The 16,002-nt window shown below is 41.1% G+C and overlaps 2 protein-coding genes across 5 annotated transcripts in view; both read right to left on the bottom strand.

The window, feature by feature from the left end:
• Positions 1-694: 694 nt before the first annotated feature.
• AKAP5 (A-kinase anchoring protein 5) lies at positions 695-13,559 on the bottom strand. Of its 3 annotated transcripts, XM_055303804.1 has the most exons (3): positions 13,435-13,559; positions 9,766-9,874; positions 695-6,517 (listed from the first exon to the last, which is right to left on the bottom strand). In XM_055303804.1, the coding sequence occupies exon 3, from the start codon at positions 6,246-6,248 to the stop codon at positions 4,962-4,964; it is 1,287 nt and encodes a 428-aa protein (XP_055159779.1). In that variant the 5' UTR covers positions 6,249-6,517; positions 9,766-9,874; positions 13,435-13,559; the 3' UTR covers positions 695-4,961. The 3 variants fall into 3 exon arrangements, with proteins under 3 accessions (XP_055159779.1, XP_055159781.1, XP_055159782.1); XM_055303806.1 differs by lacking the exons at positions 9,766-9,874; positions 13,435-13,559 and adding an exon at positions 8,775-8,932; XM_055303807.1 differs by lacking the exons at positions 9,766-9,874; positions 13,435-13,559 and adding an exon at positions 8,362-8,569.
• Positions 13,560-13,577: 18 nt separating this feature from the next.
• Positions 13,578-16,002, bottom strand: part of MTHFD1 (methylenetetrahydrofolate dehydrogenase, cyclohydrolase and formyltetrahydrofolate synthetase 1) — a 57,468-nt gene continuing 55,043 nt past the window's right edge. Inside the window, exons 27-28 of one of the 2 annotated variants that reach the window (XM_055303797.1) lie at positions 15,130-15,223; positions 13,578-13,830 (exon numbers count right to left, since the gene is read on the bottom strand). In XM_055303797.1, coding sequence (XP_055159772.1) covers positions 15,134-15,223 — 90 coding nt within the window. In that variant the 3' untranslated portion in view covers positions 13,578-13,830; positions 15,130-15,133. The remainder of the gene's footprint in view (positions 13,831-15,129; positions 15,224-16,002) is intronic. The other variant, XM_055303798.1, reaches the window with a different exon arrangement.

A 16,002-nucleotide genomic window follows, 5' to 3' on the forward strand; every position in this document is an offset into this window, starting at 1 on the left:
TTTTAAGATTTTATTTATTTATTCATGAGAGAGAGAGAGAGACACAAGCTCCATGTAGGGAGCCTGACATCGATCCTGGGTCTCCAAGATCAGGCCCTGGGCTGAAGGCAGCGCTAAACCCCTGAGCCACCCAGGCTGCCCAACATCTGAATAATTTAAGCATTTTCACATCAAGATTGTTTAGTTATCTGCAGAGCCAAAAAGATTGAAAACAATTCAGGGCCCTGGGTTGGCTCTGTCAGTTAAGTATCTGCCTTTGGCTCAGGTCATGATCCTGGGATGGAGCCCCAAGTCAGGCTCTGCTCAGTGGGGACCTGCTCTCTCTCTCTCTGTCAAATAAATAAAATCTTAAAAAAAAATTACTAACAATTGATAGGTTAATATAATGTAGAAAAGACAACTAATGAGTATAGCAAGAGATGATGAAAACAAGTACACTTCTGTCAAATTTATAGATGGCATCAAAGTCAGAAATGCCCTGTAGGTGGATAGACATTTCATTGAAATTGAATTCAAGGTATTTGTGTTTTTCTTTGCTGGAAGTGCGCTCTTCTAGGCATGTCATTGTAAAGTCTAACACCCAATCAGCAGAGCAGAAATCTTTGGTAGTGCTAACTCAACAGTTTCATCAGTGTGATCTTTATACTTTTAGGAAATATGCCACCTTTCTCTTAAAAGATTTACATAAATAAAATAAACATGAGCCACTACAATATTTATTCTATATTGAGTCATACATATATTAATTCAGTTGAAGCCTTTTTCTACAGAGTATTTCTTAAATATTAGCATCTGATCCAGTCATATAGTACTAACTTTAATGAGAAATTACAAAATGGAATTTTTACTTTCATAATAGCTCATCCACTTAACATTTTTACAGACAAAGAACTACTATAAATATGTAACATTATGCAGGCTTTTTTTCTGCACCTGTTCACAAATCATAATGAACATAACTGTTTAACTATTTAGAAACAATGCTTTCAAATTGCTCTGCATTTGGATGCTTTCAAACTGCCCACCTCCCCACAATGGACAAATTAACCACTCTCTCTTTATTGTCCCCTCTATGGCACTATGATCCTGCACTGCTTTGGCTCTTTGCCTTAATCACTGTCCCAGTTCCTCTGGTTGCTGTTCCCTAGCTTGAGCTCTTGGAGGGCTGGAAGCCTGTCTCCTTTACAAACAGTGTTGGGCATATGTTATACTCAACACATGTTGAATCAAACTGAATTTAATCAGGACATCTAAATTTTATGTAGCTTCCTTCTGTTTGATTTTTGTAACTAAATAAGGATTACAAGAATTTTTTTTTCAAAACTGTACCACAAAATGTACTATTAAAATTTTGAATTCTGTATAAGAAACCTTATGTTACATGATAAACATCATAGGAATTTGAACCTAAAGAACCTGAAACCATAAACAACGACTTTTAAAAAATATAGAAATGGCAGGCAGAAAAATCAACCCCTGATGTATTGAGTATCAGATAAAATTAGAAGACTCTATAGATCTGCATCAAGTTGACATTAAAAGGATTTTCCAAACAATGGGATTCTAAAGCTTAGCAATTATTTTAAAAATTCTGCTGCAAACCCCCCCCCCCCGCAAATTAACTCTTTAACTATAAAAAATAAGGCAACTTGAAGTTAAACATTTATGAAGTTAACTCTGGATTGCATGCAGAAGCCAGATTTGACTGGTGCCCTCCCATACCCCGTATCTTTAACAACCTTAAGCAGTAAGGCTTTTTACAGACACTGGTGAAATAAGATGATCTCTCAGAAATAAATCAGTTTCTTTGATTCCACTAAATAGTGGACCATTAATTAAGACCATTACAAACTTCATACTGTCATATGCATTACCTTGAAAGAAAATTATGCAGGCAGCTTTTCTGAAGAATTCCATTTGTGCCACATGCTTATTATTCTTTGAGGTGGAGGAGGTGGCAGGGAACATGATTTCTGTTTGAAAGTTCTTTTGTTTTCTGCTACCTTTACTTAAATGTTACCCAGTACTATTTTTATATCCTATAAAGTACTTTGAGAAAATGTTAAGTGAATAGTGCTCCATAAAATAGAAGAGGGTTTTCATATTCACTGGGTTGTAAAGCAAAGTGAATAATACTTAACTCTTAAAAGGAAGAAGATAATATGCTGAAAAAATTAACAAGTATCCAATAAAGCAACTCACCTTGTAAATTGAGTTCAAAGGGCAGCATTTATCACAGCAAATTTAAATGAAAATTAATGTGGTATTATTAAATTACCTTTTAAATGATCATTTTAATCATGTCAAATGGGTAGGAACTGAATAGGGACCTATTTATATTCATTTAATGCCTTGCATTTAAGGTCCAATTGCTTAAAATAAATATTATTGAAATGAAACCTATTTTATAAGAGGCTTCCAAGTTATCTGATTCCTGCTTATTTCTATAACAAAACAATTTAGATCACCTTAGAGTTCACTTTAATAGGATTTGGCCATGTGGCAGGTATACTCAGATTGAGACCAATTAATTTCTGGATTCCTTTTTGAGACTGGAACCTATTTATTTAATCCACCAGATATTCTCAATAGAAAAGATTAAGAAGGAACCAGTTAGGAATGAATGCAAGTAGAGTACACATTTTATCACAAAAACAGTCAATTATAATACATTCTAACCAAAAATATATATCAAACCATAGTGGAAAAAAAAGTAGAAACCCAGGACTAGAGAGAGTTGTTTTCTTAACAAAAATAATTAATTACACATATTTATCTCATATCTGTTTTTAAAACTCCCAAATATGCCTAATTCTTCCAAAATATTTTAATCACTGATAAGTGCTATACTTTGTTTTCATTCATGAGAGATTACTAAAAAACTTACAATGCAAGTGTATTGGCTTGAGTCATTCTTGCAATAAATGAAGATAGGATTCCTTAAAACACTGTAAAATGCACCAACTTTGATCAGCTTTTAAAAAATTGTTCACTTTTATATATGATATGATATTTGCTGGTAGCCATCCAAGTCCATTAGCACCACATATAGTGAATTAAGAGTATTTTTAGGGAGAATGACCTAGCAGTCTTTTTTTAATGTTTAAATATTGTACAACTAAAATTCATTTCTTGGGTCATATGTTTTGAAAATCCACTTTTGTGTTGCTAAATTGAAGGATTTTTGTGGGTTTATCCTCCCAAGTTTATAGGCATGAAGGTAGAAAAGTCTGGGGGAATAATTTTGCACTTTAGCAAAGAATCTTGCTAATCATATCCATTATTTGGTTCGGTTCCAAAGTCAGATTAGGTTTTTCTGCCAAAGGTCTTAAGATGCACTTACTCACAGCAAGTGAAGGTTCTATAGGACAAATTAGCATATACTTTCTATACATAATCCGTAAAAAATGTAAGAAGTCACCAGATCATTTACAGTCATCTAATGTACACTCTTTTCTCCAAGAATATACAAATACTCTTTAATAAATATCTTGCAACTCAAGTGGAAAGCTCTATACTTCATATACTGTCAGAGCAGCATTGTCCCTCAGTTTAGACAGTGTGGACTATACGATTTGGATCTTTACCTGTGAGGTAGGGAAGTGTGTTGTAGTATTATGGCCATTTCACACAAGGAAATATTGAAATGGATTTACTTTTCTTTTTTCAAAAAAAAAAAAAGGTCATTATTGATGAGATTGATGATTTAAGTGACCAGATAAAATGCAAATAAGCCCTTCTCATTGTTATATTAAGTTTTTTTTTTTTTTTTTTTGGTAAGGGATTAGCTGGATTGAAAATACTGATGAAAAAGTTAATTTTCAAAATACATGTAAAATGTTTGTTACAGGTGTCTCCTGACACATAGGCACAATGAGAGAATACTGACATTAAAATATAATGTGCTTTAGCAATAACGTTTCACTTTTTATTCAACTATGAACTTGGCTCATTCTTTTTCAAAAATGAGTAATATTTGCACTAAGTTATTATGATTTCCTAGGACTTTTACTGCTGGGCCGGCTGTGAATTCCCTCCTTGAGGAGAGGTGGAAAATTTGTGGTCTCTAGAGAAGCAATCCTGCAAGATGAATCCTATGTTATCTGTGATAATTTGTTACTCGGGCAGTTTGCTTCTCCTGGATGAGAAACAGTATTTCACTCTTCTTGTTTTTGCTGTTGCTGTTGTTTAGTTTTTTGAGTTTCGTTTTTTAACTTTTCGGCAGATGACCCCATGTAGAAATAGATTTGACAGGTCTGTTTGAGGCAGAAGAAAGATGGAGAGAGAAAATGCACTGCCTATTTCCACACCTTTGCACTTGGTAATTATTTGAAATAAATTGTGAATGGCTTTTGTATTGTATTTAAGCAAGACTAGAAAAACACTCATGTTTAATTCAAATATGCACATTCTGCTGAAATTAGGAAAAGGCAATTTTTTTTCGAGGTAAGACTACTGCCTATGAGTGTAACAACTGTAAATCACACATTCACAAAAATAGCTTACCTTATTCACCATTTTAAACGTAAAAGTGCACTGTAAAAAAAAAAAAAGCTTTGAAAATCGAATGTGATGTTAACCTATATACAGGATTGAACTATCAAAAGGAAACCGGGCTTTTGACATCAGATAATATTAAAGAGTTTCTGGTATATCATAGTGCTCAATAAATACAGCTTCTTTCCCCCAAGCACCCCAACTGCCACATGTCATTTTAGCAACTCCCTGTATGTCACTTCCATCGCAATCTGTACTGACTTCCTCTAATCCAGAAGTGACTGCATTTCAGTAGTAGGAGAGTTTTATAAACTTAATTCTTTAGCATTTTTGGGCTGGAACTGTACCTTTAAGTTCCACAGATGATAAACCTCTCATTTGTAACTGATTAAGAAATGCCACAAATATGTATAATAATTAGCATTAAGCCTTTTTTCTTTTCCTCTCATGATCTGGAAATTAAGTCACTGTAGAAGATTGTTCATTTTATTATCATCAGAGGCCATTTCATTAACCAGCTGTTCTACAGACAATTGGATAGCATTCTTAACAAGAGAAGAAGCTGTTTCTATTAAGAGTGTTTCATACTGTTCTGAAGTTCTACCCTCAAAACCACTATCATTAGCAAAAACCCCTACTTGCTCATTTTCAATAGAAATTAAGAATTGCTTAGGGACATTTTTAGATTTCTTAACATCAAATTCACTGATTTCAGTGTCTGTAATAATAATAGCAATTGGCTCCATTCTTTTGCTTTCTTCTGGTTTGGGTTTCTCTGCAGTGACCTCATTTTCTCTCAGCTCAGATTCCTGGCTCAGTTCAGTATCTTTAGGCTCACTCTCCTCGGCTACAATTTCTCTACTTTCGTGCTCTTCCCAATTTGGTTCACTTTCTAGGATATTGCTTCTAGCTTCTTCCACAATTTGCTGATCTGGGATTGTAGGTGATGGAAGAACATCGGAAACCACTGGTGGCTGTTCTGTTTCTGAAGTTTCAAGTGCACTTGCTTGTGGGGGTTGAACACTCTGTTTTTCCTCAATCGTTTCAGTATCTCCTTCAAGGATTAGAGTTCCTGGGTGAACAGCAGAATGCCTGGTATCTAACCCAAGTTCTACTGAAATCACTTTTTCTCCAGGTGTAGTTGTGCTGTTGCTCACCTTTGGTTCACAGATCTCATCACCTCCTTTCCGTGAGACCTCTTTACTTACATCCTGGGGCAACTTGGTCTTTGTTGCCTGGTCATCTGATTGGGCTGCAGTTTTTGTATCCAAATGTTCAGCCTCTCCCTGGACTCTGATGCTGCAGTCTGAGTCTTCTATAATTCTGGAATGATTACTTCTTTTCTCTCCTTTTGAGAATTTTATGCAAGGAATCTTAAGTCCGGATTTTGCCTTTTTCTTAGAAAGATCCGCGTCCTCAGCACTGATTTCAGGTTGTACTTTAGCCTCAAAGAGCTTTTGCTGCTTTGAAGATTCTGACCTTTTCCTGCGTGTTACAAGACGTTTGATTGAGGCCCAGGCACCCCCTGGGGGCTGTGGCTGATCGGAAGCTCCTGCTTCTGGTGGACACTTCATTGCTGCCCCAGCAGCTTCAGAGCTAGCCTTGGGCTTCATTGCTTTGGTTGCTTTCTTTCTTCTCTTGAAGCAAAGCACTGATGCTCTTTCCTCTTGCCTCTCATCTTGAGGACTAACTTCTGTTGGTCTCTTCTCATCCTTGCTTTCAACTTGAATTTCAGAAACTGTGGTCTCCATTTTTACATTACACTTGTTCTTTCTCTAGAAAACTATATTCTCTCTTCCTTAGCAGTCTTTACGATGAAAAAGTGGGCAGAAAATATCATAGTAAGTAAAAATTCTTTCAGATGTATTCACTCTTTGTGTCTTACTCCATACAGTTATTTTAGGTGGTGGTTTCTCCAGCGTATAATTCCTAGTTTCTCTCTTACTTGTAATTTCTCTCTTTAATTTCTTCATGAAAGCCCTTTACTGGATAGATTTTTTTTTTTTTTTTAAGGATCAACCTGATGAAAGAAAAGAGAGTGGTATTTTATTTTGCCATCAGCCAACTGTTTTCTATAGAAAGATTTCAGTTGAATATATATGATGCTATCAGGCACGCTTCCCATCTAATAACCTACTGACTACAGAATAAAAAATATCAAAAAGATCTCAATGTGAATCTATTTTGCGTTGTTCTCTTTGTTTAAACTTCAACTTGGATTATTTGCAAATCTGATTATCAGTTCTTTCACTGTGCTATCTTTATAGATGTTTATGACTCAGATTCAAGTTAACAAACGACCATAACAAAACAGAGCAAGGCGGTAAGCAAGCTAGGGTGATTTTTATTACATGCAATAAAGAATTCTGCAGCCACAAAGGATCTTAGAGATCATTCGAGTCCAGCCAGATGAAGCAGCTGAGCTCCAGAGTGGGTAGCTGGAGAGCCTAAAGCCATACAGTTAGATAAGGTCATAGCCAGAGTTAGAACTGAAGACTGACTCTCCAGTGTTCTTTCCATTATACCATAAGGTTTCTGTTCTAAAAATGTGTGTTCCATCAGAGAGGTGCTACTTTTCATACATACGCTGGGAAATTTAACATCACTGTCATTCTCCCCTCTTAAATTTAGTTGTATAATTTTGACATTTTTTTTCCGTAAGCATAGACTGTTCAAATATTTTCCATAATGAGCACATAGTTGAAGGTCAGTAGGAGTGAATGATAATAATAGCTGACGTATATTGAGCAACTCCTATGCATTAAGAAATGCGAAGCACTTTTACATACATCTCTAATCTTCCCCACAATACTACAAAATGAGTAGGTGGTGGTATCACTATTTACAGAGGAAGAAACTGAGGCATAGAGATTAAGCAAATTGCCTGAGATTACACAGCTAGTAGGTAACAGAGATCGGATTCAATCAAATTGCCTGTTTCTGAAGCCCATGCTCTGAAAGTGGGCATCAGAGTTTTATCAGAAAAATGAATCGTTCAGAGATACTAATCTGCACTAGATTCACTAGTCAAAAATTTAAATATTAAATAATTAACCATCATGCAGCCCATCAACTCATAATTGAACCAACATTAGACCGAATTCTTGCTATTTTAAAATCAAGCTTTTGAAATTCTTTATCTTTTGTTCTTGGCTTTGGAACTAATTTGAAAGCCAAATATAATGGATAAGCCAGCAACTGGCAAACTGATTAGATATATATAAACATAAAATTAATCCACAGAACAGTATGACAGCACCAATGAACACAGATGTGAGTGAGGTGGTGATCTAACAGAAGCTGTATTAATTTTTGTTGCTGGAGGTCCTACAATAAGCAAGGGGACTCTTCCGTTTTTGTGTAAATCCTTCAGCCCTGAAGGTTTATTTGGGTAGCTCTTGACTGTATGAACCACAGAAGCAACTGGAGCTCTGAAAATCAGTTTACAATCTAAGTAAATATTCCTTTGGGTTGGGAGTCGCATACTCTGTGCCCCTGACAGAAGGACAAAGTCCTCCTAGAACAGCGGGGGAGCTAACATATGAACATTGCACAGCGTCCCTCCTCGTGTAAGGCTTTCATAAGCTCTAGAACCAGAGCTGACCACAGCTCGCTCTGGGTCTTCTCCCGTCTCGGAGTTCTCAGCACCTGGGTCCCTACCGACCCGAGGCTGTACCACAGAAATACCGAAATCAGATCACGTTTGGGCTGGCACCGGCCGAAGTTAATCTGGATCGCCCAAAGACAACAGCTTGAGCAGCTCCCTTCTGAATGTCTATCACGGTAGAAATAAAACAAATAGCCGAACAAAACCCTAGCACCCCCCACCCCCCACCCCCCTCCCCGTAAAGGGGAAAATACAACCTGCGGACGTAAAGACTTTGCAGGGTGTTAGCTGTAAAGGGTCCTCCTTGGCCCGCAGGTGCTGTCGTCGCCGCGGCGATGGTGAAGCCCCGCTGTCACCGCGGCCGGAGCGCGGGGCCAGCTCCGAGGACGCAGGGCGGGGAGCCCCGCTTCGGGCCGCGGCGAGCTGCACCACTCCAGGCGCCAGGAACCCCAATCACAGTCCTCGAGGGGGGGAGGAAGAGCCGTGCCCGCCCACGCTGCCGGGAGCCCTCCCCCCCCCCCCCCGCCCGGTCCTCACCCCCGCCGGGCCGGGACTGCGGGCGCCCCGCGGGCATCCCCCGCCCACCGCGCCCCCGGCGGCCAGCCCACCCCACCCCACCCCGCACGGACCCACACCCCGCCCCCGCCCCCCCGCTGTCCTCCCTGCTTACCCGCGGGCGCCGGGGTCCCCGGAGACCCTGCTGCCGAGGGCGGGGGGGCCGCTCGCGAGGCCGGGCGCCCAGGGAGCCCGTCGCTCCCGCAGCGAGCAGCCCTCCGCGGCGGGACCGCAGCCCGCGGCGCCCCCTGCCCAGCGCGCGGGGAGCCACAGCCCGCGGCTCGGAGGCGCGCGGGGCGGGGGGCGGCGCGGGGCGCGGGGGGCGGGGCGCTGCCTGCGAGCGGCCGGCCCCGCGGCGTGGGGGCGCCCCGGGCACTCCCGGCCCCCGCGCCCCGCCCCGCGCGCGGACCGCCCCACGGGAGCGCTGGCAGCCGGGCCGGGGGGTCCGCAGACTGAGACGGAAAATAGCAAAACCTGGCTTTAAATTGTGGGCGCTCCCATTTAAGCCCCCTTTCCCTCCAACACGCCGAATATTTAGACACGACAGATGCATTTTAAAAGCATGGTTAAAAACTGTGCAGAGTGAAAGCTCGTTCGGGGAGAAAACTGCATATAGAAATTGAAACAGACAGAAACTTCCCCAGGAGTGGCTTTGGATGTCGCGGTGTCATGGTGCGGGGACAGATACTCTCAGAGGCCCTAGCGTAGGCGGCACGTCGAGGTGTGCGGCCTGTGCGCGGAGGTCAGAAGGGCCCAGGACCGCAGCCCCACCCACCTTCTGCACCTGACGCGTTTCCAGTGTCTGCTTAGTCTTCTCCCTCTCCACTAAGCGGGGTGGGGTGGGGGTGGGGTGGGAAACAGGAGGTGGGCTCTTCTCTCAATTCCAGCCCCAACCAGAGCGAAGGGCACAGGCAACATCGATCCTCCCGCCTGCCTGGACGGCTAGGTTGTGTATTTCCATACATTTTCTGAGCTTTATCTAAACAAGTTGCTAGCCACAGTGAAAAGCACCGTAAGCATTTACTTCTACACATAACCCATTGGTTTCATTAACCAAAGTGTGGCTGAGGGCTGAGGTGGCATGCTTCCGGGTCAACATTACATACCAGGGCCTTGCTGGGAGTTCCCGCTCTGAGGTCCCCCTGAGGTTGAGGCTGAGGTTGCGCAGTTGGCTCCTCCTGGAGCCCTCCCAGGCACACCATCCGGATGAAGAACCTATTAAGGCGGAGCAAAGAATTACCACAAAGCATTTGTACTTACCTCCTTTCTTTGGTAGGATCATGACCTTTGGGGAAGCAAATCTCAGTTATTTGCTTTTGGATGTTTTTCCAGGAATATATTTTACCTTTGTGAGATAATGCAGCTCTGAGATTTAAGGAAGAACCATTAGGACACAATAGCAAAGCTGAATCTAAGCTGTCAGGGTCTTAAATATGCAGGTAAAGTCAGAGACCAGAGCTGTAAAACGGAAATCCCTAAGCATCTGCCTAAGTTGTAATTAATTCAGTCTATCTTTGTGTGGTCAGCAAACACCACAGTCTGTTCATTTATATGCCCAGATGGGTTGCTCACCCTGCTCACTGACACTTGTGAACTTTAAATAAGCCAAAAGAAACCCATGCCACTCATGACTAATTGAGATGCTATCACTCACTGAGATCCAGGTCTTTCCAAATCTACTAGATCTTGGAGTTTGCAACAATTTCAGGCAAAAGTAAGATGAGCTTATCCAGATGAAGACAGGGGTAGAACAGCTCTCTTAGGCAGGAGTTGGAAATGAGACAATGAACAGGTTAAGATAATAGACTTGTAGATCTTATTCCGCCTTTTTTTTTTTTTAAAGGACTAATGAAAGGGAACGGAAGGGTGATGAAGAGCTAAGAGGTAAACTGATTTTGGGTTTGAAGGGAAGATTTCTTTAAGGTATATTCCAACTCATTTGCAACCTCCACCACACACAGCGACACACACTCACTCACAAAGAATATAGTACTATAAATGAAATACTGCACTGTGATTTTTCCTTAGGGTATGACTAGAATTGGATGCCACATCTGAGTTTTAAGAAATGTATCCAGTACTTCATGCATGAAAGAAACCTGTCATCCCTGAACTCACTTAAATGACAGTAAGCTATTACCCATATTATTGTCTGCTACTCCATCAGTAGCTTTTGATTATATAATGAGAAACAGGCTATAAATATATTTCCCCAATCTGATGAGAAATTATCCTACCTACAGTTTATCTTGTTAATATCACCAGACACTGTGCCAGTAGAATAACTTGCATGTTTAACTAATCTCAACTGATCATGGGATTTCTCCCATCCTGGTCCCATACACCCCTGGCCTGGGCCTGTAGCTACCAAAAATGATTTATAACTCCTTAGTAATAATTCTTATATTTTAGAAACCTTCTGGGAATAAGCCCTCCATCCCCTTCCCTGGTACAGCATTAAATGAACTTGTGGCTCATTTTCTGGTATTTTGATGTTCCTAGGCACCATCAGGATTGTACCAGTGAACACAAACAGTGGTTCTGTTGTAATCTGCTTTACTTGGCAGCACACAAATGCTGCCTCTTCTGAATTAAGAGTTTATATATATATATCTTCAGTGCATGGCAACAGCCTCTGAAGTGCAGAATAGAGAGCCCAATCTGTTTATCGGTAACATTAAAAATAATGGGGAGGGAAAGCATTGGTGGCCCAGAGAAGGGTTAAGAATGGCAATAGGGAGGCCAGTGATCTCTAAGGGCTCCTACCCCCAAGGTAAAGGCACTGGACCTTGCTTGGCAATACATACTAATATGTACCCCAAGCACTACTGTTTCTGTAGGTCTTGAATTCATGTCTTCAGTTAGCCTGCAGTTATTTTTTTAATCCTTCATGCCATCTCTTCATCACACTTTTATTTTTTTTAAGTAATCTCTACTTCCACCATGGGGTTCAAACTCCTAACCCTGAGACCAAGAGTCACATGCTCCACCAACTGAGTCAGCCAGGTGCCTCTCTATCACACTTCTTAATCAGAGATTGAAGAATCAGTTCCACAAAACCCATGGTATCAATAATCGCTCAGCACCGTTCCTAACCTCTTTATTTTTTCCCTCTTCTCTGTCACCTGTTATCATCCCTTCCTTCTGGAGGGAAGTGAAATGGGCAGAGTTTTCCACCTGTCATTAAGGGGAGGTCCATTTCTGTGCCACTTGGCAGGGGCTGGCTTCTAGGAACAGCTCTGACATGCAGAATGTTGGTAAACAGCAAAAGCTTTGGAGTCAGAGGACTTTAACAAGTTCATCTGGTAGGCAACAGCAGTGCAATTCTGGAATTTGCCTTTCTGTAAAATGGAGATTGAAACCTAATTTACAAATTTGTTTCACTATAATTTATCTCTACCTATTTCTAGCCAAAGGCTACCTCTCATTTTGAAGCTAAAGGTCATTTTTAAGCAATTCCATTCCTAATTTTTTATCCAACAGATGCTTCTACACAAACTGCACTGATATATAAGAGAATATTCAGTGCTCTCTCATTTGTAATAGCAAAAACCATGAAACAATGTTAAGTGTCCATTGACAGAGGATGGTTTAAATACTACACGGCCATAGGAAACAAGGTGAATCTCAAACTGCTCATGTAGTAAGATCTCCAAGATATAATGCCCGATGGAAAAAGCAACTTGTACCATTTGAATTTTTACTGAAGACCTATTTTACTCCTACTTAGGGAAATTCTTGCATTAGTGATAGTCTATTCATTCCAAGCAGTATCTAGTAAAAACAATTTGCATTACTTATTATGTGGTTTATAAAACTCCAGTCACCCTCTCCCCCCAATTGTGTTCACTATTCCTTATCAGTCTTAAAGATGTAAGCCTACATGGCTTTTGGGGATACTAGGAAGCCTGAATGCTTTAAGATGATCTTTAAGTCACCATGTCTGACCACAGACTGCTTTCTTCCCTTATTTATAAAATAAATTCCCGGCAAGTCCCATTCCAGATGAGGTCTTACAGGACATTTACAAAAACATGAAAAACAGTGAACTCTGTGTAGACTGGGCCCGCATGATGCTTTGGAACCTGTGTACAATGTGCCAGGCACAGCACAAAACATGGTGAAGCTGGGGCTCTGCACTTGGGACTCCTTTGCCATATGCCCCCACAGCACCGCCATCACTTCTTTGGATGGCAAACTGTATTGGAACACTGAGGTGAATATAGGGAATTAAATATAATAAAACCAAGGACATGGGGAAAAATACTGCTCCACTGATACCAGTAGTGTTTACACTGGCATCAGTGGGGATGCAGCTTCTGGAAGGATCCAATGTAGGAAGACAAAGGGGAAGAGGAAGCAAAGAATAGGAGAGAAAGAGAGACAGAAGCTAAAGAACAAGAAGAGAAGGGAGAACATTTCAGGGAAAAAAAAAACATTCTGGAGGGAGGGGTGGAGCCCAGGCACAGCTCAATAAATATTTGCTGATCCAACAGAGCAGGTAAGGTTTACCTACAGTTAGTGCTTTATGACCATCCTTCCTGAGAACTAAAAATAAACGGAGCTAAAGCTATGACAGAAACGGAATTCCAAGGAAGTTCAGGATAAAAACTTGTATAAGCAATACTTTCTCCGGTTAAAAAAAAAAAAAAAACAATATAGAAAGGTATATGATAAAAAGGCACATTCTCTATACCCTACTTCCCCCTTCAACCCCATCAGGAGATCCCCTGATGATGTGTCCTCCCAGAAATCTGCAAGCATGTGCCATTTACCCTTTTAAACACAACAGTGTCATAAAGTACATCTTGCAACTTGCTTCTTTGGTCCCGGGCTCTGCCGACAAATGGGCTCACACAGGATAGCAGAGATACTGCAGCAGTCTGTGAATGCTAGAATTTATATTTAAACATCCAGATCGCAAAATCATTTCCTTTTATTCTGTGGCACTTCAATAAAGTAAGTAGACTTGTGCATGATTTATGTGAATTTATACATGATGGTGGGGATTAAGACCAAAGAGAGGCTTCTGGGGGAATTCTTGCTCTTTACTTCCTAAGATCTTCAGGGCAGGGGTTGACTTCTCTCGACTTCCCCACACTTCCTAACCAACAGTCGGCCTGAATGCACATTGGCCAAATGTTTGGAGCAGCATCTTGAAGAGAGGCAATCTAGGAGGAAAAAGAAACGAGAGGTAAATATTCCTCTGTGAACTGAAACATGTGTCCTCTCCCCTTCTACACTGCAGCATCCCCCTCTTGTATGGCCAAATCTGTTAACATTTCCAGCCTTTCCACATCAGTCTCTTACAGGGTTGACCCACAGACCTGAAAACAACACATGGCACTTCCATTATGGCTATGTGAATACTGTTCAAGGCCAGGCCAGGCATGAGCCAGAAGAACACTTCCAGCATCACATAAGCCTTCCTGAAGAACAGTGTTCCTGGGCAGCAAGCAACACCATCTTTTCTCTGAAAGTGGTTACTTCTGTAAGCAATCATCCTTATGGTTGCCTAGAAAAGGACTATAGTTTGATATCCACCTGGACCATTACTTTTTAAAACACTGTGAGAGCTTTAATTTTGCATTATTACTCTTTGATACTCTTGTGTTTTCTAGCACTGTCTAGTGTTTCTCAATTCCTCCCTCCTAGACTTGTAACTCTGGGTCCCTTGCAACTGTCAGGATTCCCCTTCACTACTGTCCAGATCAAGATTGGGTTTTCAACCATGTCTTCCTTTTTCTTGGTTTAGTCTCCATTTTGCTGGAGGACATTCCTAAATATCTTCCTAGGAAGAGAGGTGGGGTGGCAAACCTGCACGTGTCTGAAAACATCTGGATAGATCTGGTGGGGTGTAAGTGCAGGTGGAGAGTTAGCTTTCCCTGGAAACCTGGAGGGTATTCCTCCGGTGTCAAAGGAAGTCACTTACTGCTGATAAGAAGTCAGCAGTTCACTCTAATTCCCATTTTCTCATAGGCCAGGATTTTTCTCTTTTCTGGAGAAGGCTTTTTAGGCTTCTTAAATGTTTTTGAAGTTTCAGCTAGATGTGTCTAGGGAAGGCTCCTTCATTGTGATGAGTACTTAGGGACCTTTCACTTAAGACCCCAAGTACTCCTGGACTGGTCCTGTTTCTTCCTCTTTTCTACTTTCTGGGACATTTGCTCAACTCCTGCCTGCTGTCTACTCAAAGTAGAAGGACCTTTAGCCTAGCCTCTGTGGCAGTCCCTCCAAAGTTTACTAGACGGTGGCTTTCTTCTCTACACTGCTCCATGATAAGCCATGCTCTTCTACCAAAAATGTGGAATATTTCCTTCATTGGTCACAGCCAACTCTGCCCTCAGTGATGTTTGGAAAAGTTTTGAAACCATTCAGATTTGCATTTTCATAGCTTTTGCTGGAGTCCCATAATTCATAAACATACCTCATAAGGAAAAAAAAAAGCAAAATTCTTACCAGTAACAACTCACCTGTTTAGAACAACCCATTCACCTGTTCAGTTTCAGGGTCCAAATCAATATCATAGAAACAGGGCCGAGTGGGGAGTCCAGGCATTGTGCTCATCTAGGAGATGTGAAATAACATAAAAAATAAAGCGATCTTTATTTCCACCTTCCCTTCAGGTAAAAAGCCCAAGGCACAAAGACAGAAAATCATTTCATAGTTGTCAGTAAAGTGGTACTCTTCTTGTTACGCACTGAAAACCAAGTCACTAATCCCGTCATGACCCCAAAGAGAAACCCTCATGTCCTTCCGCAAGCCAAATGCCAGGCTTCACTACCCTCTTCCACACTGACATTTGCAAGTGGCAGGAGGTACTTCCACCTTCAACCTCTAGGGAGGTGGTAGGGGTGGGGTGCTGAGGAGTCACCTCCTTCCCTCTCATAAGACCAAAAAGAGGTACAGGGCTTGTCTGCTTTTTAATTTTGTTTTAATGAGTCTTACATTGATGCCTGTATTATTTTGCTTCAGCAACACATTAGGAATTAGTATCCTTTGACTTGGGCCAAGACATTTCTGTACAAAACCTAGATAGCTTCACAATCACTATTCTTACTGGTCCAGTTTGGCCTTCTAAAACTGAGCTCTTAATGCCTATGGATTATATTGGTACTTGCTTCTTTTCTCAAGACTTGGCTTCGACAAATATCTACTTAGCTGCAAATCCATAAGGCTCATAAGTAAAAACTCAGGACACTTTGACTTGTAACAATGTCTTATATAATGAATACATACAAGTTCCAAATCAGATCCAGATAGGAGAAGAATTTAAGCTGCACTTCTACAACTATAACTTACCAGAATATTCTATAGAGATCTGACACTGGTCTCTATTCGTAAAC

Source organism: Nyctereutes procyonoides, unplaced genomic scaffold, assembly GCF_905146905.1.
Source record: "Nyctereutes procyonoides isolate TBG_1078 unplaced genomic scaffold, NYPRO_anot_genome, whole genome shotgun sequence".
NCBI lineage: Eukaryota > Metazoa > Chordata > Mammalia > Carnivora > Canidae > Nyctereutes > Nyctereutes procyonoides.

Coding starts and splice junctions, on each gene's coding strand:
- AKAP5 (XM_055303804.1), bottom strand. CDS start 6,248: ATGGAGACCACAGTTTCTGAAATTCAAGTTGAAAGCAAGGATGAGAAG.